The 27346-nt window shown below is 43.7% G+C and overlaps 1 protein-coding gene across 1 annotated transcript in view; it reads left to right on the forward strand.

Annotated features, from left to right (window-relative positions):
• Nucleotides 1-5410: 5410 nt before the first annotated feature.
• The window catches only part of SLC9A2 (solute carrier family 9 member A2), a gene marked incomplete at both ends in the record, with an annotated part of 85611 nt that continues 63675 nt past the window's right edge, over nucleotides 5411-27346 (forward strand). The window contains one exon of the mRNA XM_082642679.1: nucleotides 5411-5720. Coding sequence (XP_082498805.1) covers nucleotides 5411-5720 — 310 coding nt within the window. The remainder of the gene's footprint in view (nucleotides 5721-27346) is intronic.

The raw sequence follows: 27346 nt of genomic DNA on the forward strand, positions 1-27346 counted from the left end.
TTTGTGAAATGGGCTGTACTAATAATATCTATAATGTAAGGTATTATGAATACTTAATGAGATGAATGTTTGAAAAAGAGTCCACCTCGTGTGTGCTCAGTAAATGTAGCCATTGCTATTATTCTATCTTTTCTACCATGCTGTGTAGTTCTCAAGGGTAAGATTCATATGGTCTGTCTCTGTATCTCCTGCAGGAATGAATAACTAGCACATAGTAGGTTCTCAAAAAGTTAAATAAATACTTGATGTTTGGTTGTTTGAAGAGATAAATGAATGGATGGATGGATTGAAAACATAGGTCAAAGATAGGCATGGAATAATGAAGCACACAGTAAACTTTAAACTAATGTTGTCTCTTTAAGCTGTTTTCAAGTTTTAAGGCTGATCATAAAACAGTAGGTGCTGAAGGACTGTACAAAGCCCAGAGATTCAGAAGTATATTCATTAGATTTTGCTCCTCCGCATTGGGAAAGTGCTAGGAAACCACAGAAACAGTCCGCTGTGAACAGTCTGGACCACAGTTTACACTGGAGGCAGCTGATGAGATTTTCTCAGAGTGAACTCATTAAATAAAATCTGCACAAGCATACTTTTTTTTTTTCTTTTTTTTTTTGCGGTACGCGGGCCTCTCACTGTCGTGGCCTCTCCCGTTGCGGAGCACAGGCTCAGGACGCGCAGGCTCAGCGGACATGGCTCACGGGCCCAGCCGCTCCGCGGCATGTGGTATCTTCGCGGACCGGGGCATGAACCCATGTCTCCCGCATCAGCAGGCGGACTCTCCACCACTGCGCCACCAGGGAAGCCCTCACAGGCATGCTTTTTAACAGTGACCTTTGGACCGATAAATGGAAACTCAGAAAGCTTTAAGGAATTACTTATGATTCAAGGGAGTGGGAAGTGGACGGAGATGCTTAGATGAAGATCAGTGTTTTAAACTCTGCTCTTTTTTTTTCCAGGTTTGGGTTTGGTCATATCTCTGACTGTTTCCACTACGGTAGACGTTGATGAAATTCTAGAACACTAAACAAAATATACATTTGCAAAGATATTCCTCATCTCCAACTCCTGCTTCTAGAAACATCTTTGCCATGATCCTGAAGGGTAGCAGAATATGCCGCCCCCAAATCTGCCACTTTGGTATATTGATTATTTTGAGCTGTAGTCACTTGAAAAACAGCCAGTGCAGGAAGAGGCTTTCTCTGAACTTCCCTTCCCTGCCCAAGGACAGATCCTCTAAAAGGAACTCAACTGTCATAAATCTTCTCCCTGGACGTCTCCTCAACCAGGAAAGATTGGTCACAGGAGAGGAGACTAGAAGTTGACATCAGACAAACTGTGTCGCCAACTGTCATATCTCCCATCTCTTCTTCTAAGGGCCCATTCATTTTTCGTAAAAATAATTTATTCTCCTCTAAAAGGCTGCATCCCCACTTCCCTTTCCCTACAAAGATGGTGTTTCATCCTGAATCTCACCCTGGAGAGAGATCATTTCTCCCTGGATATCTCTCATGTATACATGAGATACCCATCTTAATAAACTTCTGTTTGTTTTTCCCTTGTTAACCTTTAGGGGTCTCAGCTAAACACTCAGAAGGGTAGAGGGAAAATTACGTTTCCTCCCCCATAATCCCCTGAAGCACTCTTACTTATTGGGCTTCCAAAGGTACCAAGAGACTTTTAGTTGCAGGTGCACAGCAACTGTAGGGACTCTACAAATATATGTTGAATTGATGAATGAGTGTGCCTTAGGTGGAATAGTGGGATACTACTCAGACGGTCCTATGGGTTGTCTTTTTGCTTTCTGACTGCATTGCACATCAGAGTTCAGACACAACGTGGCAAAGCTTAAAGGACAGGGTGTCTCTCCTCCCACAGGTGACATCAAGGTGCCTGAGGAGGGTGAGGAAGGAGTTAGGTGTGTGTCCTCTTCACACAGATGTGTTGGATTCAAATTTTAGATCTGTAAAGTCTTTTATAAGGAAAGAAAGTTTCCTATTCCAAGTCTCTCATTTTGTGGAGGAAAACTGAGGCTCTGAAACACTTCCTGGTTGAATACCTGAAAACAGAATCTCATCTTAAATAGACTAGGAGATTTTGATATTAAAAGTACCACTCATTTATAACCTTGAATTTGCAGAAAGTAGCTTTTCAGATAGTAAAACATTTCTCAGCTGAAATGAAACAAATACCTCTGGCTAAAACGAAAGAGAGAAAAGCATTTAGTTCCACGAACAGCAATAAAAACCACCAATAAAAACCAATAAAATACCACTGCATGATCCTAGATAGGGCTGCTCTCTAAGAAGAGGGCTCCAGCTTTTTGCTGAGGACTAAGTCATAAAAAAAAAAAAAAAAAAAGGAAGCTAGTTCAGACTTTAAGACCTCAAATATAACAACAAAAAAAAATCATCAACAGTACTACAAGGGTCAACTTTTTACAGGCAAAGATTTTTGAATTGAAATATTATTATGAAACTAAGGGTTCGTGGTTGTACAATGCAGATTTCAAAGAAGAGGGAGTTAAGGTATGAATATTATAAAAATCTGTAAAGAATAAATAGTGTGAAATATCAGTTCTAACTATCGCTAGGTACTCTCCTAACTATCACACTAGTACCTGACAATGGAGGCTTTCCCTGTCTCCGGTCTCCTGATCAAGCTCAAACACAGGGCTGGACGCTCTGGGAGCCGCTGACCCGTGGAGAGGGTGCTGGCGCCACGCAGTGGTGCAGGGGGGCCACTGCCACTTCGGAAGCCACTAAGGATTTTAACTTAGTAGAGACAGGATCTTGACTTCATTCATTCCATGGGTACAGTAATGGGTGGTGGTATCACTTTCAGGGGCTGAGTTCCAGTCATGGGGCCCTTTGAAGAAATGGCTCAGCCAAGTCCTTGTCAGCAAGCGGGTTCAATTTAACTCTTTCTTATTTGCTTTAGGGGAGAAATGAAAAAAGTGGTTTTTAAACCAAGTTGTTCATCTTCCATGGATAAGAATAAATAAAAGAGCATTTTTCCAAGTGTAAGAAAAGGTTGATAACCTTTAACTACACTAGCCTAGATTCATAAAGTGATACTGGAGTCTGTAGTCACTACAGCTACCATGGGCAGGAAGGTCCCAGAAACCTAGATTTGTCATTCATCTTCCTGGTTCTGAGGCACAATTATTCTTAAAAGTATTATGTGACTCAAACTTCTAGAAATTATTGTCTGAATGTGTCCTTGCCCTACCATTATTTCACTCGATGTGTAGAACTGGCCTGAGTCACTTACTGGAAATAAGACTTTATTCTGCTATGGCTTTTGTGGATAATTCCTAAAATATTCTCCACTATTCTATTTGAAAGCACCTGAGAAACTGACCTGCTGTTTTGGGGCAAACAGTCACAGGGTGGAGGGTGGGATGGAAGGAGTGTTACATGGACAGGCCTGGGCTTGAATTCCTTTTGGACCATTATTTGATCTGTAAACTTGGGTAAGTCTGTTTGCTTGTTTGATGGTTTTCAAATCTTTCTGCATCTATAATTCTTCACTTATAAAATGGGTACAGGAATGTCTATCTCTTTGGCTTTTATGATTAACAACAACAAAAATACAAGCAAAACACCTTGCATAGAGCTTCCCATGTAGAGATGCACATTTTTTAAAAAGCAGTTGTCATTTGCTGCTCCTTCCTTGCGAGGAATATGACGCTCACCCTTTAATACAAATTTCCAGCAGATTTCCAGAAAATTTCCAATAGAGAAGAGGAGGCAGATTTTTGCATGGCTCCATGATTTTTTTTTTTAAGAGGATAGAACATCCATACATTCTGTCCTGTTGCACTTTTGAAACAGTTATGCTTTATAAAGTATTACGTGAAGCGTTCTGTGCCAGGTCCTAGAATCCTCCCATTTTTATCCTGGACTTGTCTCTGCATTACTTTCAAGGTCCGAAGATGGCTGTTCTTTCTTTACACGGTTCTGTTTAGGTGGAGAATTATTATTATTATTATTATTTTTCTTGTACCTTCTGCTGACATTTCACGGATTCCCTGTGTTAGAACTTTGAAAAGAAAATCTGCTTTGAAGGTTGAACTGCAGGGTGTGTAATAGCAGGAGCCATGTTTGGACACATTTTAAAAAATGAGAAAAGAGAAGGGTTTTATTTCCTAAATATCGAAGGGAAAATGGTTTCAGTTAACTGAGTGACAACTGGTCAGCTTTTAGGGTCCCTCCAGTTCCTGGTGATAAAGATGCTGGGACAGCAGATTGCAGGCAGGTCTAAGACGCCTTGTGCGAACCAGGAGGACGGGCTGCGCTGGCGGATGAGGCTCTTTCGGGTGCAGAAGAAGAACCACGTTTCCTCCCCTCCCCTGCCCTGACCACAGCCCGTCCTGTAATTAGCGGAGCCGGTCAATCTGAGCTCGGCAAATCACGGGCTTTCCACGAAATAATGGTGATTCTGCTGCTCGCGGACATGGACACCTCGAAACCTGAAAACAGAGAGGATGTTTTTCTTTTTCGTGACGGGGGCGGGGAGGAGAAAAGTGGAAGCGACAGGGGCCCGATGAGTGACACCCGTACACGGTGGAAAAGAAAAGCAAGGGCTTCGATGGGAGCGTGGGAACCGGAGCTCTGCACGGGGAGCTTCAGCGCCCCGAGAGCGTGCCCTGTGCGCGACCTGATTAAGCCCAGGAAGGGGAACGACAGGAGGCTTTTCTGAACCTTCCCTACGGGGCACGGAGCTCCGCGGGGCACGGAGCTCCGCGGGGCGCGGGCTGGGCCGGCGTCTCCTACCGGCCCCGCACCCCGGGTCCCCTGCGCGCGCCGCCTAGGTCGCGACGGCCCCTTCCCTGGATGGACTCCCGCCGCGGCCTCCGGGGCGGGGACAGCGCCGGCCACCGCGCGATCCCTCCGCCCAGAGCTCGCCGGCTCCGAGGCTGGCGGGTCTCGGCGCGCGGCGTGGGCCCCCGGCGAGCGCGGCCGCCGCCCCCGCGGCTCCGGGCCCCGCGTAGCACGCGGGCTCGGCCGGTGCGTCGCGCGCCCGCCCCGGGCCCGTCCTCCCGCCCCGCGGCCCCGGCGCCGCGCCCGCCCCGCCCCGCCCCCGCCTGCGGGCCGCGGCGGGCGGCGGACGGGACATGGGCCGGCTGCTGGCGGCGGAGGGCGGCTGAGGGCGGCTGAGGGCGCCGAGGCTCCGCGCCGTGGCCTCGCGTCTCGTGCGCGCCCACCAGGCGCCGCGCCCGCTCGCGGCGGGGACCCGGCCGGTGCGCTGCAGACCTCCGGCCCCGCGGCGGCGGCTCTCGCTGCCCGCTCCGTGCCGGGCCCGGCGGGCGGCCCTGCCCGCTCCGGGGCGATGCGCTGAGCGCGCCGAGGGCCGAGCTCCGGGACGACGGCCGAGCTCGGGGACGACGGCGGCGGGGGGAGCCGAGCCCATGGAGCCGGCGGGTACCCGGCGGAGCCGGCGGACGCCGCCGCCGCCGCTGCCGCTGCCGCTGCCGCTGCTGCTGCTGCCGCTGCTCCTGCAGGTGGCGGGGCCGGCGGGCGCCCTGGCCGAGACGCTGCTGGACGCGTCGCGGGCCATGGGCACCAGCTCCAGCCCGCCCAGCCCCGCGAGCGTGGTGGCTCCGGGCACGACGCCGTTCGAGGAGAGCCGACTGCCCGTGTTCACCCTGGATTACCCCCACGTGCAGATCCCCTTCGAGATCACCCTGTGGATCCTGCTGGCCTCCCTGGCCAAGATCGGTGAGCGAGCTGGACCCGCGGGGTGCGGCGGGGACCAAGGCCGGGAGGGTGCCCGGATCGGCGAGTTGACCTCTGGGTCGTGGCCGCCTCCCCGTGGACCAGGGCAGGGAGGACAGAGCAGCTTCAATGAAAGGGACCCTGGGAGGGGCAGTTTCATGCTTTGGCTCTTGAGTGGACCTTGGCCTGGAAATAGCCCCGGAGTTTTAACCCGTACAAACTTAGCGATTTGCGTCTTGCTCTGCCTGGAACGCCGAGTGTGAGAGCCCCCTGCTAAATAAAGCTGAGACCTCTTTACTGAGGAAGGAGGGCAGTGGGCTGAAGTTCATGAGTCTCACCTACTGGGAGAGGGGTGCCAGCAGCACCCAGGCTAGAACGGTGGAAGCCCTGGATGCTTTGGAGAGAGGCGTGCCTTGGCAGGGACGCAGACCTTGCTGTGCACCTGACTAGTGAGGTGCCTGGAAGGGGACCAGGGACACCTGAGTGTCTGCAGCACGACGGGGACGCCCTGTCTCCTCCCTTCCTCGGGGCTGAGGCTGTCACTCTCCAGGAAGCACTTTCGTGGTGACTGAGGCCAGTGAAGCCAGATGTTTAAAAATAATTAACCCACGTTTCCAAACGACCTTTTAGTCTCCTTTGGAAAGCAGGAGCCTCCGAATGGAGCTTCTCATCTTCATTTATTTTCACCCCACATAAACTTTTGTTAGGATCGTGGAGCTTTACGTTATTTGTACTTTATATTTTAAATACTTTTTAATTTAAAATACGGCAACTACTGTTGTAATGATTCCAAAAAGTTATCAGGTCGACAGAATTTATGCATTATTGCGTCTGTTTTATACATCTGCTCCTTGAGAGGTCCCATGCTCTCAGGTCTCCATAAAGGATGAAAAGAAACATTGCTGCATCCCCAAGCCTAGAGATTGGTGGGAGAGATGGCATACGCCACAGCACTCATAATCCGGGAAAGTGCTGGGTGGGATCAGACATTCAGAAAAGATGATACGTAGTGTGGGGAGGAGGGAAGCACTTCCTCATGCCGAGGATGCGTTTAAACTAGGTTTTCAAGGATGAGCAGAAGATGGTCAATTGGAGATGAAATGGAACAACATTCCAGAGAGGGAAAAGCAAAGGCCTAAATTGAGAGGGAAGCACAAAGCAGGGATGGTTTATAGAAACTGCAGGGTGCAGGAGGTAAGCCCGGAACAAACCTTCCATGTCAGATTAAGTGAACTAGATTCTGTTAATGGTGACCAAAGGAGGCAAGTGCTATTTAAAGGCTTTGCAGCCTGTAATTGCCTGGTTTTGATATGGCTCTACTAGTTGAGTGTTTTCATTTCGCCTGGGAAATGGAATAAGGGGGAAAGGCTGTCCCCGTCTATTATGCACATTTGCATAAACTCGTTCCCTGTCATAGTAAACGCTGGTGCCATCTCATGCGGTCCTCACAGTAGCCCTGCCAAGTAGGGAGGGCAGATATTAATACCCACTCGGTAGAGGTGGAAACTGAAACTCGGAGAGTCTGCCCGAGTTGCCCACGGACTCACAAAGTGTGGAGCCAAGCGCAGGCTCCGTCTACCGTTTCTCTCTCTGAGCCTCTGTCACTGAAGGGGTGCTTCCATGCCCTGTTTCCATGACTGCTTCTCTGTTGCCATTTCTATTCAATTATAGCTCTTTCTTCTGTTCCTCCCTCCTGATTATTTTAATCTGATCAATCACACTAATAACAGCCGCTAGTAGTCACTTAAGTTCATTAGCTCTAATTTTCACAACCACCCGGGGCAGGTATGATGACCCCGTTTCAGATAGAAGGAAACTGAGAGCCGGGGAAGTTACCTGGCTGCGGGATGGCGAGCCAGAATTCCAGCCGGCTCTGCCCGATGTCTCATCTTCCTGTCTACCCTGGAGGCTTGTTTGGTGTCAGGCTTAAATGAGAAGAGATCTGTATACCCTTCTTAGGACAGTGCTGGGCCTGCAGCGAGCGCTGAATATTGCCACCATCAGGAGTGGTGGAAGAGTAGCAGGGCTTACTCTGCCGGTTTTCTGGCACTACGGTTCCTGTTCCCCTGGACTGGGCTGCCTCTTGCATTTTCCTGCTTCTGTTTTAGGCTCTGCCTTTTCCAAGCGTTCTTATTCTGAGCATTGCCTTTTTATACTTGCTTTTTTCTTTCACAATCCATTCCTCTTATGTGACGTTATCATGTTAATTGTACGGTATTTTATCAGAAGGCGTTCTTGCTTGTGTGAGCTCATAGGTGTATTTATCTGTCTGTGGGCAGTGTTCGCATCCAGATGTGTTTCTGTTCCCTGGCCCTTGCTGTCCTGCCTGTCTCTTTGCCTGTACCCAAAGTGGAGCTTCTCTGACTACTGTTTCCTCTTTCCTCCCCGCACCTGAGGTGGCGCCGAGATGGAAACAGACAGATGTTCGTATCTCCCAGCCAGAACGGTCTGAGTGGAGTGGAGACCACCGTGGTGGGGTGAAGGCTACGGTTCTCAGAGAAATAAGTGTAGGCTTCCAGTACCAAAAGCTAGTGCTTGAGGGTTTTTTCTAGGTGCTGCCTTGATACAATCCAGCCCTGTCCTCCTGCTGCTGCGCTGTTCCCAGAGGAGCTGGGATATGCCCAGGGATCCCCCCTCTACTTCCCCTAGGCCCTCAGCTTTCTCTTTGGCTTTGGGGAAGACTGTGCTGGTACCAAGGGCACTTTTACAGCCCATTAAACTGTGGTCTGGCCATTCAGATTCTACTTTAACTCTTGCACTGGAAAAACTGTTGCTTTGGCAGGACTCATATGACTTAATTGGCTCACATTTGGGTAGGGTGATGAATTGAGCAGTGCAGGGGGACGTGAGGCTATGGGGTAACAGGAGTGTTAACACATGCAAAATGCCATGGTTTCTATTTGGGGTACTTTTACGCTGTGTACCTAATGTACCTGAGCTTACCTGCCCCAGAGAACATGGAGAAATGTTGCTAGTGATTAAGCTGAATGGGGATCACAGATCGCCCCCAATGGAGGCTCCTAATAGCATTTGTAGGAGGTTGAAATCATGCCCGAGGGTGAATTCAGAATCGTTTTTGATATTGCTGCACAATATAAACTTAGAAATAACTACAGTCAGAAGTGAGAATATGCATTTTTGGCAGAGTATTGAATGATTCAGCTTTTCATTGTTTTACTTGATTATCAGGGATAATCGACTTTCTAATTGTTTGGTCAAAAAGAAAGTTCTGTAGAAAAGAAAGTTTCCTAAAATGATGACGATGGTGATGTTGTGTATGTGTGTGTGAAGTAGGTTAAATAAATAGAAGAACATAGCAAATTCAGTCCTCCTTTGAAAAGTTAAAAAAAAAAATTTTGGCAAGAAACACCTCCCAATTTGTTTTTCACTTAGATCCTCATGCATGTGAACTCTTATTGTTCTTTCATTTTGAATGTTTATATTTCGAATGAACTGTTGATTTTTTTTTTTTTTTTTTGCGGTACGTGGGCCTCTCACTGTTGTGGCCTCTCCCGTTGCGGAGCACAGGCTCCGGACGCGCAGGCTCAGTGGCCATGGCTCACGGGCCCAGCCGCTCCGCGGCATGTGGGATCTTCCTGGACCGGGGCACAAACCCATGTCCCCTGCATCGGCAGGCGAACTCTCAACCACTGCGCCACCAGGGAAGCCCTGAACTGTTGATTTTTTAAACAGTTATAAATGCTTACTTTGCTTGGTAAATCCTGTATACAGGGATGGAGTTCTACAGCTTGGAATAATAGGTAGCCAAAGAATGAAGAAGAGAAAATTTTCCTAGAGTGTTCTAAGATTGTGTCCTCTGATTTCCTTGCCCATGATGTGGGTCAGTGGGATTTGTCCTAAACTGGGTAAACTTGGGCATACATTCTATCTCTGTTCAGGGTGCTGGGACAAAGCAGTGGGTCCCCTGCTGTTTAAAGTAACAAAGCCCCCTTCTGTGTCCTCTGTGTTTCCCCAGACAGCCCCTCATTTATCTTACAGTCTTGGGAAGCTGGCCTGTTTGCCTCTTCCAGGTGTCAGCTCTCACCTGCCCTTTTCACTTCCTTTACCCTTGAACTTGGGCTTAGGATGCAGCATTTTCCACTTCTCTTCTTCCTGTTGTCTTGAAATTAAATAACTTGTATTATTATTTTAAGGGAAAGACAAAGCCATTTGGTCCATGAAGGTTTCTCCTCTGGGCTCCAGACTATCCTGAATTTAAAATAGAAACCAGACTTTCTTTGGTTAATATATCCACCTGATTACTGAGATCCCGATCTCTGGAAAAACCTATCCTTGCCTTTGATCTGTTTCTTTTTGTCATATTTTGTTTTCCTGAAGCATATTCACTGGCTGGTTGGTCAGTGGATGAAGCTCATGGTCTTCACTTATTATTTGAACCACATCTCGCTTTGAACATACGTCTAAAGCCAGGTCCTCCTGATGGCCTGTGTTTGTTCCTAATGAAGCTCAAAGAAGACTTCTAATTTCTTACTGTCTCAAAACCTCCAGCTCTTCCTATTGGGCCAACCATACATTTCCTGTTTTCTGTCCAAAGGATGACTTCAGTGGGTCTCTTTCTAAAGACTGTTTCAGGTGCCTTCTAGAATTATCACTGCACTCTACCACAGACATATTTTTGTACCTTTTAAAATAATAGGTGATTTTCTACCCAAAATATTACTCTTTGTATCAACTTTAAGAATGAGAATAATATTTATCATTAATAAGATGCTTTATTTTTTACAGAATTCTTTCATATAGCTTGAAGCCCTAAAGAAGTATACAAAGAACCTTTTGTGTAAACTTATTTGTTCCTTGTAGGGTTTAAAAAACTCACTGTAAAACCAAGTGAATTGGATGGTTTGTATATGGGTAGATTTTCACCAATGATTTAATTGCTTTAAAGTTTATAGTTGTTTGGCTTATCTATGTCCTCTTAGTTCAGTTTTGGAATCTGTATTTTTATTTTTCTAGAAAGTCATTATTTCATTTGTGTTTTTAAACTTATGGGAAGAAATTTATTTTTTATGATTTTAAAAATCTCCACTTTGTATTTAAGTTCTACTTTATTATTCCTAATATTGTTATTTTTATCGTTCTTTACTTAGATCAAAAGTCATAGAAGTTTATAAATTTTTCTGGTTGGCTTCTTTTTCAAAGAATTAGATTCTGGTTGGCTTCTAATTTATCAATTTCTGAACTTTATTATTTAGTTACTCCTACTTTATTTGGGTGTATTTTGTTATTTTTATTTTTTTTTTGCGGTACATGGGCCTTTCACTGTTGTGGCCTCTCCCGTTGCGGAGCACAGGCTCCGGACGCGCAGGCCCAGCAGCCATGGCTCACGGGCCCAGCTGCTCCGCGGCATGTGGGATCTTCCCGGACCAGGGCACGAGCCCGTGTCCCCTGCATTGGCAGGCGGATTCTCAACCACTGCGCCACAAGGGAAGAGTGTATTTTGTTATTTTTTTTAAAAATTGTTGAATTGAAAGCTTAGCTCATTAATTATTGAATTTACTTGCTTTCCAATATGTTGACTCCCACCTTACAAGGGTAATTAATCCCTGAAAAAACACTTACAGTTGAAAACATATTTAACATTGCTTTCAATATTTTCAATGATAAATATTTTTATGAACTCATAAGCTCCACAGTTGGCATGGCTAAATGACATTAGTCTTATTAAAATGGACAAAGGTATTTCAGTAGTTTACTTTAGTTGTTATAACTTCTCATAAGCCATTTTCCCTTAATGTATTTTTTCAAAATATGACTACTTGTTCTCATTAAATTCAAAGCAGTGAAAAACTGACACTTGATGATGTTACAGACAAAACGTATTCATGATACTCTAAGTTATGTAAATTTATCTTAATTGAAAATTATAATAATAACAATAAACAACATGGCAAAGACTAAAGAATTCAGCGAGATGATGCAACCATCTGTATTCTGAGGAGAACTTAACACAACATATTAGTGATAAAACTGAAAAGATGACTGCGTGATGTATCAGCCACCAATTTAAAGTCTATAAAATCCAATTTGGTCTTTATGAAGTCAAATAAATGCTTTATGAGATGAAATAGTATTAAATGAAACTCTTCTTAAGTATGAATTCTCATGACCCAAATGGGTATAACTTAGAGGAATGGCAATATATGTATTTAAGGCTAGAAATATATCCTTCTGATCCTATTTTAGTTGCATTGCATAGATTTGATATAAAGAGTTTTCACTGTTCAGTTTTCAGTATTTTTAAATTTTCTTGAGATTTTTTTTATTGTAGCCCGGTGATTATTTAGAATTGTAGTAGTTCATTAATAAACACATAGAGATGTGTGCTTATTTTTTATTTTATTCATATTTTAGTCCATTTTGGTTATATAGACTTGGTTGATTTTTGATACTGATTGAGATGTCCTCTGTGACTTAATAGGTGGTCATTTAAAAATACATGTCAAGGCTTGCTGGAAAAAGATTGTGTATTCTCTGTTTATCATGTGCAGGGTTTTATACAGGCACATGTGCACATATACAGACACACTTATATACATACCCACAGAGGACTAGATGAAATTTCAAATTACGGTGTTCTAATCTTTAATAGCGTTACTAATTTTTTGGGCTACTTTATATTTTAGGTTCTGGGGTACATTAAAATCAACTTCTAAGATTGTGATGTCAATTGTTGTTTGTAATTTTCTCATTTTTTGCTTTATATAGCAATATTTTGATGCTATGTTATTAGGTACATACTAGTTCAATACTGTTATATCTTCTGAGTGAATTCTTCCTTTACTTTTTAAGTTACGTATTAACTTCTCTATTTTAAATAATTTTCTTGTGGCTCAGAGTCTATTTTTTATATATTCCTACTGCTATTCAAAATAACTTCATTTTGCATATGTATTTTTTTCTGTATCTATGTTTTTCACATCTATATTTTCCAGACATATCTTTTCCCTTACCATAACTATCAAATCAACTGGATAATTTTCCTTTAACTGTAGCTAATTAAACCACTTGTAGCTGATTTTGTATCTTTAATTTAAATTTTCAAATATCTGTAGTTTAAGGAGACATATAATTACATATATTGTGTGTAATGATATATTTGGACTTTGCTCTCTGTCTACTGTGCTTTTACTTGGTGTCTTCAGTTTTCTCTTCTTGCCATATTTTGGCTTAGTCAAATTTTTCCTTCTTTTTTTAATACATTATCATACATTCTGTTTCTATTCCTTTTGTGGTTACACTTCAGTTTTAATATGATTACCTGCTTTAGCAGGAGCCAGGCCAGACTGCCTTGGCTCACATCCCAGGTACATTTTCCTACATATTTTGTAGTTGTATGATTTTTGGCGCATAACTTAAATTCTGAGATGTTTTCTGGGATGTTTACTTGGTAGTGGTCTGTTTTCCTCATGCTGTGAAAGGTTCTTACAAAATGGTTTTGAGTGCTCTTGCTGGGACCCAGGGTTTCAGTGATTGGTTTTTAGTGTTAGCTTGATTTTAACTTGGTTCTCAGTTTGGCTTTCCTATATGACTCAAGAATTTGGTTTTCCTAAATGACTCAAGGTAAATAGATCTTATATATATATTATAAGGTGGGGTAGACCTTGAATTTTATACTTCACAGTTGAATTTTCCCTCTGCCCAAGGCCATAAAAAGTTGACATGTTTCCTTCCATTTTTCCTGGCTATAGGCAACTTTTACTATTTATTTTTTTATTTAGGACAAAGTAGCTCTTGGAACTCAGGAATTTATGCTTGAGTCCTTCCCTCACTGGTGTGAAGTCACATTTCTTGTCCTCATGTAGGTATTCAAATGCCAGATCCTAGCACACAGGGCAGGTATTTTGTCTGGAATCCCCCTGGTTCACTGTGGCTTGAAATCCTACTGACATCTCTTGTTTTGATTTCTCTCCTTATTCCTGGTTTCCTACACATTTTCCTTTATTTTGAGCGTGGCTAGATATCAATATTATATGTTTGTAGTAAGAGGAGGCTCTGTGTCCACATTGTTGGATTACTCAGTGACATTTTACATGGTACTTTTTAAAAAAGTGCTTTCTATGTAATATTTAAAGTCCATGGACATGTCTTCCTTATGGACTATCATAATGGGTTCTCTTTAATGTAAGGTGAAAATAGTATGCACTTTCCTAGTTTTTCAGTATGAAGGATTTGATTATTCTGCCTTTGTTTTATCTGCTATATTTCCATACTTGGATAGGAGAGCAATAGCTCAGCAGTTGAAGAAGTGTTGGACCTACATTTTGGAAAAGATATCTCCAGATTAGAAGTAGGAAGACCCTGTTCAGTTCCACTTCTGCATCAACTTTGCGTTGTGATCCTGGCAAGTCTTCCCTACTTGGTTCTTGCATTTAATTAGTAGAAGTAGGGATCTTTATCTGTGTCATTTAATATTTCCATGGGGATAATATGAGATACTCTGTAGGGAAGGAAAACATTTACAACTAAGATTTTACTTCTATAGCAAAAGAAACTTAGGCCAAGAGAAACATGTGTTCATTACATTAAAGTACTGCGTGAACATGGGTGTCTTGTCATGCTGAATGAGACACACACAGTTATAGTTTACTCTCTTGCAGTTACATCTCTTAAATGTAATGAATGATAATTGATGTACTTCCTGCAACAATCCTGCACATTGTTCATCACTGTCCAAGGGCTTTCTTCATCTTGACTTTTATAGTTTATTCCTGTTTGAAGATGTGTGTATTCCTCTCCCTCTTCAGTAGTTCCAGGGGAGGGCACAGGAATCTCTCTGAAGGCCTTCTTTGTGGTTGTGACAAAATCATATGTTTTAATTTCTTTTAATTTAATTTTTTAATTGGAGTCGAGTTGATTTCCAGTGTTGCGTTAGTTTCAGGTGTACAGCAAAGTGACTCAGTTATTCAATACATATATATGTGTGTGTATATATATATATATTCTTCTTCAGATTCTTTTCCCTTATAGCTTATTATAAAATATTGAGTATAATTCTCTGTGCTATATAGTTGGTGTAGCCATTATGGAGAACACTATGGAGGTTCCTTAAAAAACTAAATATATTGGGGCTTCCCTGGTGGCGCAGTGGTTGAGAGTCTGCCTGCCGATGCAGGGGACGTGGGTTCGTGCCCCGGTCCGGGAAGATCCCACATGCCACGGAGCGGCTGGGCCCGTGAGCCATGGCTGCTGAGCCTGTGCGTCCGGAGCCTGTGCTCCACAACGGGAGAGGTCACAACAGTGAGAGGCCCGCATACTGCAAGAAAACAAGACAAAACAAAACAAAACAAAAACTAAATATAGAGCTACCATATCATCTTGCAATCCTACTCCTGGGCATACATCCGGAGAAAACTGTAATTCAAAAATATACATGTACCCCAGTGTTCATTGCAGCACTATTTACGATAACCAAGACATGGAAACAACCTAAATGTCCATCAACAGAGGGATGGATAAAGAAGATGTGGTACATATATACCACTCCTCCTCCTCCCCCTCCCCTCTTCCTTCATATATACACATATATATGGGTGTATACGTATATGTATATATATGCGTATATATGTGTATATATGTGTGTGTGTATACACACAGAGACATACACGCGTGCACACACACACACACACACAATGGAATATTACTCAGCCATGAAAAAGCATGAAATAATGCCATTTGGAGCAACATAGATGGACCTAGAGATGATCATACTAAGTGAAATAAACTGGACAAAGGCAAATACCATATGATATCACTTATATGTGGAATCTAAAAATAAAAATGATACAAATGAACTTATATACAAAACATAAGTAGACTCACAGACATAGAAAACAAACTTATGGTTACCAAAGGGGAAATCGGGGGAGGGAGAAATTAGGAGTTTGGGGTTAACAGATACACACTACTATATATGAAATAGATAACCAGCAAGGACAAAGTCATATTTTAAAGGTGAATTTCATGTCATTCCTTAGTGTTGGCATACAAAGGCTCATGTGTTGAAAGACAGAAAAATCAAATTCACCATTACGTTTAGCAATCTCAACTGAAAATGAAACAGAGTACACATGCCCACCCTGCATTGGAGGAACTCCTCTAAGGCGGCCTAAAGGTTTTGTTAACCATTGGACGCCCCTTATGGAGGCACAGGGCCGTGAAACACCCCGTTGCCATATTTCTGTGACTCTGCCACTGCCGTTTCTGCTGCTCCCGATTCCTGAGCTTGTTTCCTGTGATCCACGGGCTGGGAAACCTAAGCGGTGCAATGCGCCCCAGCACAGTCTTCTACTGTGGCATGGAGGGTGGAGATGGGTGAGGCTGGGTGGCTTCTTTCATAGAATAACAATAGCTAACAAGGATGGAGCCTTATTCCATGCCAGGTATTTAGGTCAGGTGCGTTACACCCATTATCTTATTTAATCCTCACAGCAACCCCGGGAGGCGGGCACCATTAGGAACCCCAGTTTTAAAAATTAGATGAGGAGGGGCTTCCCTGGTGCCACAGTGGTTGAGAGTCCGCCTGCCGATGCAGGGGTCGTGGGTTCGTGCCTTGGTCCGGGAAGATCCCACATGCCGCGGAGCGGCTGGGCCTGTGAGCCATGGCCACTGAGCCTGCGCATCCGGAGCCTGTGCTCCACAACGGGAGAGGCCACAACAGTGAGAGGTCCGCGTACCACAAACCAAAACCAAACCAAACCAAAACAAAACAAAAAATTAGATGAGGAAACAGGTTCAGAGAGCCTAGGTGTCACAGCTGTTAAGTGGAAGGGGTGGGTCTGGGGCAGGTGTACTTGATCACTCTGCTGTGCCTCACCCTGTCACCCTGCCTTCCATGGAGACAAATATGAAGTTCTAGACCTCCATCCGTGGTCTCCGGAGTGCCTTGATGTGCCTTGTCTTGCTCACCCTTAACCTGGACCCAGGGGCCTGTGCTTGAGTTTCCTGCTGGAGCCTTATTACGTCGTTTGGACCGTCTCAGATTTGCGCTGTAAAGTTGGACAAAAATAACATCCTGTCTGCTTCGTAGGGTCATTGTGTGGACCAACTGAAATAACATGTGAAAGCAAGTTGTGACTGCAGAGTTAAGGTGAGTGTGATCTCACGGTGACTCTGCACTGCGTAGGACAGAAAACGCTACGAGAAGGCAAAGTAACCTCACTCCTAAGTAGTATCAGAGCTAGAACGTGCATCTAAAATTCCTGAATCTTGGTCTAGCCTTCTCCACCTCCCTAACTTAGGGAAGGTAGAATTCTAATGCTTTTGAAATATATTTTTAACATATTAAGGATTCATAGGTTAGAGGTTCAACCCATTATAACTTGAGCTACCATGTAAATTTTAATAGGACAAAGTTCTATTTCAACAGATTTACAGGAGAAAAGATGTTAAATCTATTTCACTGTTGCACACACATACACACTTACTGAACTGCGCGCACACACACACGTGCACATAGACACATATGCACACTTTAGGACGTAAGCTCCATGAAGGAAGGGAATTTATCTATTTGACTCACTGTCTAGAACAGTGCCTGGCACGTAGTAGGTACTCAATAAACAATCATTGTGTAAATAAATAACTAAATAATATTTAAAGATACTTTTTGTTTCATCTCACTCAAATCAGGTGGTAGCGAAGGTTACCATCCATCCTGGTTTGTCCATGGTGTTCATGGTTTACATTTCTTGTCCTAGCACATATCTTAATACTGTGCCCTTTCCCTCTGAAATATACTAGCTTGTATGGTAATTCACTCGGTCACTTATCATGCGTCTGTGTTTATTGCACATGCTTGGTGTGGTGACTTAGGCTCTGTTGCCCAAAAATCTGAGTTCACCCACTTACTAGCTGTGGATCCGGGGGTGAGTTAATAAACCTCTATAACCTCAGTTCTTTCATGTGTAGGATAATGACAGTCACTTCCTGATAGGGTTGTTGAGAGGATACAGTTAATCCACTTAGAAAACTTGCTGCCTTACAGGCCTTGGAGATTTGGTTAGCCCTTGGATGAGAACAGATGTCCTGTTTCCTTCTCCAAAGCCTCAGAGCATTATGCCCCCCAAAGCCTCTCCTGTCCAGTGGTTCTGTAGCAAGTCGTCAGATTGTCTAGATGCTCCTGTCTCCTGCTTTTGGTGTTATGCAAAAGTTTCTCTCTAAATCATGCATATTTCGGTATCTGATATTGCACACATTTAAAAATCATCATTCTGCTTTTGTAAGCTAATTTGCAATGGAAAAGAAAATGCTTCATTTTATCCCAGGTTCCTGTCTTGAAACTGAAGACTCAGAGTCAGGTGAGCCCTTCTCTGCAGGGGCAGCCTCTCTTCCAGACCCTCATCCTGACACCCCCGAGCTGCTGAGTCTACTCAGTGTCATTGGGGTCCCCAGACATGTCCACTCACACACAGGCAGGGGAAATGCGCTTTTCAGTAGATTTCCAAGTCCCTTTGTGTACACACGGGGCTCCTTTAGGAATCTGGATGGGAACGAGTTTTAAAACAAATGCTACCCAAAGTCATTATTGCTATTTTAAAACTGTCCGCCGACCCTCTCTATCACCAGTACCCTAAAGCAGGATTACATGTTGGCTGACTGTACATTTTCTCTAACAAAACACTGGAATGGTGAGGAGGAGGGATGATGAGAAATGGCAGCCCCCCCTTTCCTATCTGATTGAAGTTTCCCTTCTGCAGGGTTGGGAATGATACACCGTTGGTGTCAGCTGGTCTCCTTAGGAGAATGGGCATCATTCTTTTTGGTTTTTGTTTGTTTGTTTGTTTGTTGCGGTACGCAGGCTTCTCACTGTCTTGGCCTCTCCCGTTGCGGAGCACAGGCTCTGCATGCACAGGCTCAGCGGCCATGGCTCATGGGCCCAGCCGCTTCGCGGCATGTGGGATCTTCCCGGACGGGGGCACGAACCCGCGTCCCCTGCATCGGCAGGTGGACTCTCAACCACTGCGCCACCAGGGAAGCAAGAGAATGGGCATCATTCCTTGTGCCTTCTCTGGTGAACTGTCTGGAAGGCCAGGAAGATGCCGCCTCTGGCTTGAGCTCACATTTTTAAGGAAATTAGAAAATATATATGCCAGCTTGCAACAGCTCCAGCCTCAGTCTCTCTGTGCCCTGTAGTCCCGGCTGAGTTTCTGTAGAGCTTTTATCACTATCTGACATGTGGTTGTTTGTTTATTAGCCGCTCTGTACTCACTGTCCCTCTCTCCTCCCGTAGAGGTTTCCGGGATTGATACGTTGTATCTTTTGTGTTTGTCTGCCTCTGTGGAGCTTGGAACGCTGGGTGGTAAAACTTACCGTGTCTACATTCTCAATACTGTTTTATATTTTCAGTTGTTTGACATCTAGCATCCATGTTGCTTCTCACAGGAGTCTTTATTTTACCTCATCCTTAACCCGGCTTTTAAGTGCTGATGGTTTTGCCAAAGGGATTGGTTGATTTGATAGCATTAGCTATTAGCTATGTATTTAACGACTTTACTCTCTGCAGTGATTTTTGTTTGTTTGTTTGTAGGTTTTTTTCTTTTTTTTCTTTTCATTTGGTCTTGCTGCTTTCAATTTTGTGTTTTGAAGTCACATGACATCAGGGGAGTTGTTACTTACTGATCCTAAATCTTTGGACAAATGTGCATCATTGACAGGACTCCGGTCCTCCGTTTTTCCACTAAGTGCGTTAGTAGGTTTGACTGTTATCTTGATGAAGCATACTAAGTATGATGAAGGTGGAGCCATAAGAATCTACATAACGATCCTTAAGATTCATACATCCGGATGTTCCTTGAAACCCTGGTGGTCTTTGCAGTGAAAGGCAAATGGTACGACCCGTGGGTGTATGAAGACCACTGAGCTGGTAATCAGAAGCCAGGGAGGAAGCAAAGTGGACAAAAATGTTATGATTCTAGGACGTTTGGAAAAGAGTGTAAATTTGCCAAATAGGGCACTTTCTTAGTTTAGCCCGAGGCCCCAGCATGCCCATAGGTCCCCACCATGTAAATCACTGCTGACTAGAGTTGAGTGCAAGCAACCACTTGATTGAAAAATGAAATCAGGTAGCAATTACCGGCAATTGTGGGTTCCTTTCTTATACTTTGATCTGCTTATTTTATGTAAGTGGTCAATTTGTTTGGAAGGCAGGCTCTTCGAGGACTGAAAACCAAGCAGAAAATAAAACTCTGTCACAAGGTGGTTGGGTGGATGGGGTAGGCTCCCTGGATAGCCTTGTACAACTTCACGATGACAGTGGGCAAACAGCAAAACCCAAATTGCCATAACTCATTTACCAACACATGGGCTGAAAGACAAATCCCAGGATTTAACATCTAACCCGGGGCAATAAAAGAAAAATTGCTTTCAACCGTTGCCCTGCACGGAGAATTTTGAATCTAGGTTACAGTTTTATCACCACTCCCCAGCTCAGAGATTCCTCCCTCCCTGCCCGCTCTGGTCTGCCAGCAGGCTCTGCAAAGGGTCTGTTCTGAAACAGTCACCAGAACTTGACTACTCCCTGGATTCTGTAATTCCCCCTAAACAATGCCTATACACTGGAAAGTTTTACCCTCCAAACGATCTCTTCCAAACCTAATCCTTTCTTGGTCAAACCCCTTCTCTCGCTAAAATGGAAAATGAAGAAAAAAAAAAAAGAAAAAAAATGGGGGTCTAGAGCCACAAGGAGATGAAACCCAGTAAAATTAAGGATGCTGAGCCCCGAATGAGGGCTGCAGGATTCGCTTCATAGTCGTACAATCTAAACCTGCAGTCCGGACGGATGCAGAACAAGTCCTGCGACCGTTCTGAGCTGCAATTCACATGAAACACAAGCTGGAGACTTTTCTAAATAAGAATACTCAGCGTGGCCAGGGCCGGCGCTCAGCATTTTTCCAGCAAGGATCTTGTTTCCCATCTGGCTGTGTGAGAAACTCCCCCAGCTCACTTTACTCCTCCGGATGAGATACGTGAAGGGAGGCACGTATTTCACGCCCAGGTGTCATATATGCAGAAATACTTTGACAACTGTCCGGTGTCATTGTTATTTCCTGTGGCAGAGTTGCTGCCTTGGTGAGTTTTGGGGGTGATCTTCGCCAGGCTGTCTGTCTGGATGGTGCGGGATGTGTATCCCACCTCGGCTGCACTGTGCTCACGGAACATTTTGCAAAATTGATACGATACAAACCTCATGTCGTTCCTCTGTTGGCTGCCCTAGAATCTGAGTGTGCTGATAGCGAGAACTGAACATCCTTGGAACCCATCCCCCTGTCCCCTTGCTCCTGTGGCTTCAGGAAGGAGAGTATGACCCGTTACCAGAGTAATCCAAGATGGTCTGTTTGGCAGGAAGTAGCCAAGGCAGTAAAGTACATAACTGGTTTTGGTTTTTTGAAAGCAAGCTAATGGTAAACAACTGAATAGAAAATTCAAAACCATGAATAACTCTAAGGAAGACATGAGAAATAAGATTACAGAAGAGTACAGTGTGCTTGTTTATTTATTTACTGTTTCTTCACTGGTGTCCCTCAGACTTCAAGCACAGTTTCTTATCTTGGAAAGGAAGAGATTGATTTGCTTTTTCCAAGATCGTTATGCAAAATAATTATCATATGTATACTTTACATTGATGCTGATTAGCCAGCCAGTCTCTTGCATGTCAATCTCTTGGAAAATCCCTGGACAAATAGTGACCTTGTGGACCACAGACATAGCCCTCTAGTGAATGGGGTCTGTGCTTGTCCTTCCATTGGAATAGATTTTAAAGAGATGTTGGAGGGTTCTAGAATTCCGTGAGGCACAAGATGGGGGGCTGTATCAATGGGTTATTTTGCCATGTGTTCACTGGCCCCCCCGCCCTGGTTCAGCCTCTTTAACAGCCGGGAGAACTTTGCTCGTGACTGGCCTGCCCCGGATTGATGGGGCAGCGGAAGCCTGGGAGGCCCCTGGGCCTGTCTGCTGGCCCCCAGGACCCCGTGGACCGAGGGATCCAGTGCCAGGAGCATCCTCCCAGCCACCCTAGTCCTACTCAGAGCCTGGTTCCTCCCAAACACCTCCATGGGTGGGAACCAAAGAACTCTGTCATTTGAAGGGATAGCTTGTTATTTTTTTGATTTGTGACATTTCTTGAAATCTAGAGAGATATAGTCTCCCCCCTCCATATATATGTGTATATATGTGTGTGTGTGTGTGTGTGTGTGTGTGTATATGTATATGTATATATATATAAAGTAGCATCTCCAGCTGCCTCTGCCTTTGGCCCCAGCAGATGTGTCCTTTTGTGACAGGAAACTCTCCGTCAGCTTTGGATACAGTATCTTACATGAAGCACCATGAACCTGAAGGGCTTCATGGATGACTCTGTGTGTGTGTGTGTGTGTGTCCTTGTCTGTGTGTGTTATGCACACCGCCACACAGGCACACACACACACACACACACACACACAACTTTTAAGTCTGTCATGAGGCTGCCAGTTAAAAACTAAATATGAAATTTCTAGCTATGGATATTTGCAGAGTCTACTCAGCAAAAATACTTTTCCTGCTCATTAGATACAGGCTAATTCTTTGCGCCCAGCTTCTTATACAGAGGAATATATAATACTGGGAATTGATCTCATCTGACCGATGGCCCAGGCATAGAAATGATGAGTCTGAGATTGAAGGATGGGTTTAGTGCAGGTGGTGATGAAACCAGGGCGTGAGTCGAATCCGTGCCCAGCCCTGGCTCCGGGATTGGATCAGGATCTGACCTGCCTCCGGTGGACAGGAAACTCCCAGGCCAGTGGCAGTGTACCCTCAGATGTTACGTCCGCCTGCAGAAGTGAACGTCACCACCTCCATGCGCTGGCCGGCACGTGTCAGAGAACTCAGCCCATTGGCAGAAACCAGCCCAGCAGGGACAGGGAGGCCCCTGGCCCCTCACTCACTTGCTTAAGAGATGGGAAGCCAGATGTTTAATTCAGGTAATCTCAGTGCCTGAGCTGGGATCTCATTGCCACAGCTGAGACTTGAAGTCAGGAGTCTAAAAAGACTAGTGAGGAGAAATAGAATGGAAGGTTCCCCCCGCCCACCCCAGTCTCTGTTACAGTCTTAGTAGCATCTGAAGATTGGCTTTTGGACTTGAGGTCTAGACAGGTAGCAGACGGAGTGGGCCTAGTGGTGCGTGAGCAGGTCCCGTGAGTCCCGTGAGATGCTTGTAGCGGGGCCAGGGTCGGGGAAGCAGGCAGGAGAGCTGGAGGACCAACCCTTGTCTTGGCTAAAGCTGGTTGCCCCCCTGCACACATTGGTATGGAGCGGAGGGCAAAGGGCCCAATCTGCTGATCTTTTCAAGATAAACCAGACAAGAGAATTTGTACGTGCTAACTCTGTTTCCAAATATTAGCTCCGTATTTAAAAACACCAGATGAACACAACAAAACAGGCCTGCCGGCCATGACGGCCCGTGGCCTGCCAGTTTGCAACCTGTGGTCCAGACTTTTTCATGTTATTTGAAATTTTGCTTCTCGGGTTTATACCTGGTTATACTGAAGGCAGCAGAGTCTGTTGTTTGGGACACTGATGCACTCAGGGTCACCTGGAATGTGTTCCATAGTCCACTTAATAATAATCAAAATGAGTGCCATTCTCAGAGTGGGATCATGTTACAAAAAGGGAAATAAGTAAATACAAATGGTGACATACTCTTACCTTTGGGAGTATGGGAAGGCTGTTATGGAATATCTAAGTGAGAGGCTTTCTTGTTTTACACCTTGAATAAGGATCCCAGGCGTGGAAACAGTGCTGGGATGGCTGTCAGGAGGCCGGCGGGTCCTTCTCACGTTGCCTCTGATGTTTAGTTGAATCACACAGCAGCTTCGTCATCTGTGAAAGGTAAATTCTGTGGGTAAATCAAATGTCACCCTGACAGTTATTCGTACCCTAAGTGAAAGTGTTACTTACCCTTGAGAAAACTTCCCTGTTTTGTCAATTTAAATAAGAATATCTGTCACTTACATGTGGAATCTAAAATACGACACAAAGGAACATACCTGCGAAAACAGAAACAGACTCACAGACATAGAGGACAGACTTGTGGTTGCTGAGGGGGAGGGGGGTGGGAGAGGGATGGCTTGGGAGTTTGGGGTTAGCAGATGCAAACTATTATATATAGGATGGGTAAACAGCAAGATCCTTATAGCACAGGGAACTCTATTCAATATCCTGTGATAAACCGTAATGGAAAAGAATATGAAAAAGAATGTGTATTGTATAACTGAATCACTTTGCTATACAGCAGTAATTAACACAACATTGTAAATCAACTATACAGCAATAAATTAAAAAAAAAAAAGAATATCTGGTCTTAGAGTCTCAGTAGATTCTCAGGTCCCATGTAAGCACTTTCCTTTAAAATATTTCGATGAATAAAATAAGTGAATTTAATAGTTTTAAATATAATTAAAACAATATTGTAACTCTTCTTGTGCCCTTGTTCACTGACCATTATTTTGAATAAACCCATGAAAATATTGATATAATAAACATATGTGCAGCAGTAGATTGTTATATCATGTTAATATGTTATAATTTCCTCACCCATTTCCCTTTTTCTGATGTCTTACTGTGATCAGTTTTGTAAAAATTACTTTTTTTACCCTTTGATTTGCAGAAAAATTCTGTTTTGCTTCTCATTTTTGAAGAGCTCAGACTTTGCTCATTTTATATCAGTGCTCCTAGAGTTGCCTTTCAAAGGCCCAGTTCAGAGGCCGGGGATCAGCCAACCAGTTAGTATTTGGGGTGATATGCATGGTGACAGTGCCTATCAGCAGACATCGGTTTTAGCAACATCATCTTTTCATGCTTATTTGTTTAGCAGTGCTTATGCAGTTCTGTCAGTATTTCATTTTACTTTGCCATAATTATTTAACAAAAATGAGTAGGAAAGTGAAAAATGAAAGTGAAGATTTTTTTCCATGGTAGTAAACTATATATAACATAAAACTGACCATTTTGACCATTTTAAGTGTACAATTCAGCAATATTAAGTACATTCACAGTGTTGTGCAACCATCACCACTATCAATTTCCAGAACTTCTGCATCTTCCCCAGCAGAAACTCTGCCCATTAAACAGTAAGTCCCCACCCTCCTCCTGCCAATCCCAGGTAACCTCTACTCTACTTTCTACCTCCGTGAATTTGACTGCTTTAGGTATTTGATATAAGTAGAATCATGCAATATTTGTTCTTTTGTGTTTCGTTAAAGTGAAGGTTTTACTTTTACAGTGTAGTTCTTACAACCTTAACAACATTGAGACAAAGGTGCAAATTGCCAGCAGTGATAAAACCATAAACCTTTAGTGTAATGAGATATAAACCAGTTGGCTATGCATTCCATTGGGAAACAAAAGAACAAACTTAAAGAAGACAGCTAGAAAAGTTGGAAGTAGGAAAGTGAGGGACTGTGATAAAAGGTGAGGCACACACTTTTTAGCTTTCAGGTATCGGAAGCTCCACAGAGAACATGTGCAGCTCATACCTTTTCCCGGTGTGTCTCTCCGTAGATGTGGAGTAAAATCCCCGGAAAAGAGCCAGATCAAAGGCAGGGTCAGTGGTCTAGTGCAAGAAACCTCTTCTCAAGACTTTGGCACAGTGTTACTGAGGGCAGAGAGCCCCGTGGGTCAACACTGTCCTCTCAAAACACTTTGTCAATGTCTTGATTGAAAAGTGTACCTGTTTTTTCATATCCTTGACCATGTCAGGTGTTACTACTTCCCACTAATTCAGGGTAAATCCAGGCTGTGGACAAAAAGGCCAGGACTGGTCATTCTCACCCTCTCTCTTGGATTTCTGGCAGCACCTCCTATGGACCACAGTCATGTCCACTCCAGAGAGTTTTGCATGTGCTGTTCCCGCTGCCCTGGAAGATCCTTCCACCCCTCCTGGCTTTGACAATTCCTATTCCTCTTCATTTCTCAGGTGAAACTTTGTTTCCTTAAGGAGCCCCTCCCTCATGGGGCAGACAAGATAAGGGGCCCCAGGGACTTTCCGAAAGTGACCTCATTAACATAACAAAAGACACTTAGGAAATACCAAGGGTTTTAGGAGCTCTGTGCCAGGAACTGAGGGTCAAAGACAAAAAACATATTTCTTATTTTAAAATACAGTGTTTGCAATACTCATAAAGGATATTATTGGTCTCTGGCTTTCCTTTTTGTCCTGTCTTTGGTTTTGACATCAGGGTAATACTAGCTTCATAAGATGAATTGGGAAATCTTTCCTCCTCTATTGTTTGGAAGAGATCGTGTAGAATTGGTGTTGTTTTGTAGAATTCACTAGTGAAACCATCTGAGCCAGGAGATTTTTTTCTTTTGATACGTTTTAAGTTACAAATTCAATTTATTTTACAGGGCTTTTCAACTGATCTCCTTCATTTTGGGTGAGTTGTGGTTGTTTGTGTTTTTTAGGGAATTGGTCCATTGCATCTAAGGTGTCATATGTATGTGTAGAGTTGTGCATAGTATTCCTTTGCCATCCTTTTGATGTCCACCCGCTCTGTAGTGGTACCCTTTTAAATTCCCAATGTTGACAATTTTTGTCTTCTCTTATCTTGGTAGTCTTGCTGGAGGTTTGTCGATTTTATCACTCTTGGAGAAGAACCAGCTTTTTATGCCACTGATTTTTTTCTATTTTTCTGTTTTCAATTTCACTGATATCTGCTCTTATCTTTAGTTTCCTTCTTTCTGATTCTTCTGGGTTTATTTTGCTCTTCTTTTTCTAGGTTCCTGAAGTGGAAGATTAGATTATTGATTTGAGACTTTTCCTCTTGTCTAATGAATGCATTAGTGCTATCCATTTCTCTCTCAGTGCTATTTTAGCTGTGTCCCATCTTCTGATATGTTGCATTTTCATTTTCATTCGGTTCAATTTTTTGACTTCCCTTGAGACTTCCTCTTTGACCCATGGATTTTTTTGAATAGTATTATTGAGATGTAATTTACATAGCATGTATTTCACCCATTTAAAATGTACAATCTGATGGTCTTCAGTATATTCACAGATGTGCAACCATCACTACAATCAAATTTAGAATATTTTCACCACTCCCAAAAGAAATTCCATATATTTTAGCTATGCCTGGGCAATTTCCCCATCCTGCCCCAGCCCTAGGAAGTCCCTAATCTACCTTGTCTTTGTAGATTTGCCTATTCTGGACATTTCCTATAAATGGAATCATACAGTATGTGGTTTTTTGTGACTCTGTCTTTCACTTAGCACATTTTCAGGGTTCATCCTTGTAGTAGCATGTGACAGTATGCCATCCTTTTTATGGCCAAATCAGATTCCATTATATGGTTTTACCACATTTTGTTTATCCATTTGTCAGTTGATGGGCATTTGGGTTGTTTTCACCTTTTGGTTATTATGAATAATGCTGCTATGGATGTTTGTGTACCGGTTTTTATATGGCCAGGTTTTCGTTTCTTTGGGATATATACCTAATAGTGAATTTCCTAGGTCAAATGATAAGTCTTTAACTTTTTGAGGGACTGCCAGACTGTCTTCCAAAATGGCTGCATGATTCATATTCTCACCAGCACATGAGGATTCTGATTTCTCCACATCCACAAAAACATTT

Source organism: Mesoplodon mirus (assembly GCF_964341445.2).
Source record: "Mesoplodon mirus genome assembly, chromosome: 14".
Classification (NCBI taxonomy): domain Eukaryota; kingdom Metazoa; phylum Chordata; class Mammalia; order Artiodactyla; family Ziphiidae; genus Mesoplodon; species Mesoplodon mirus.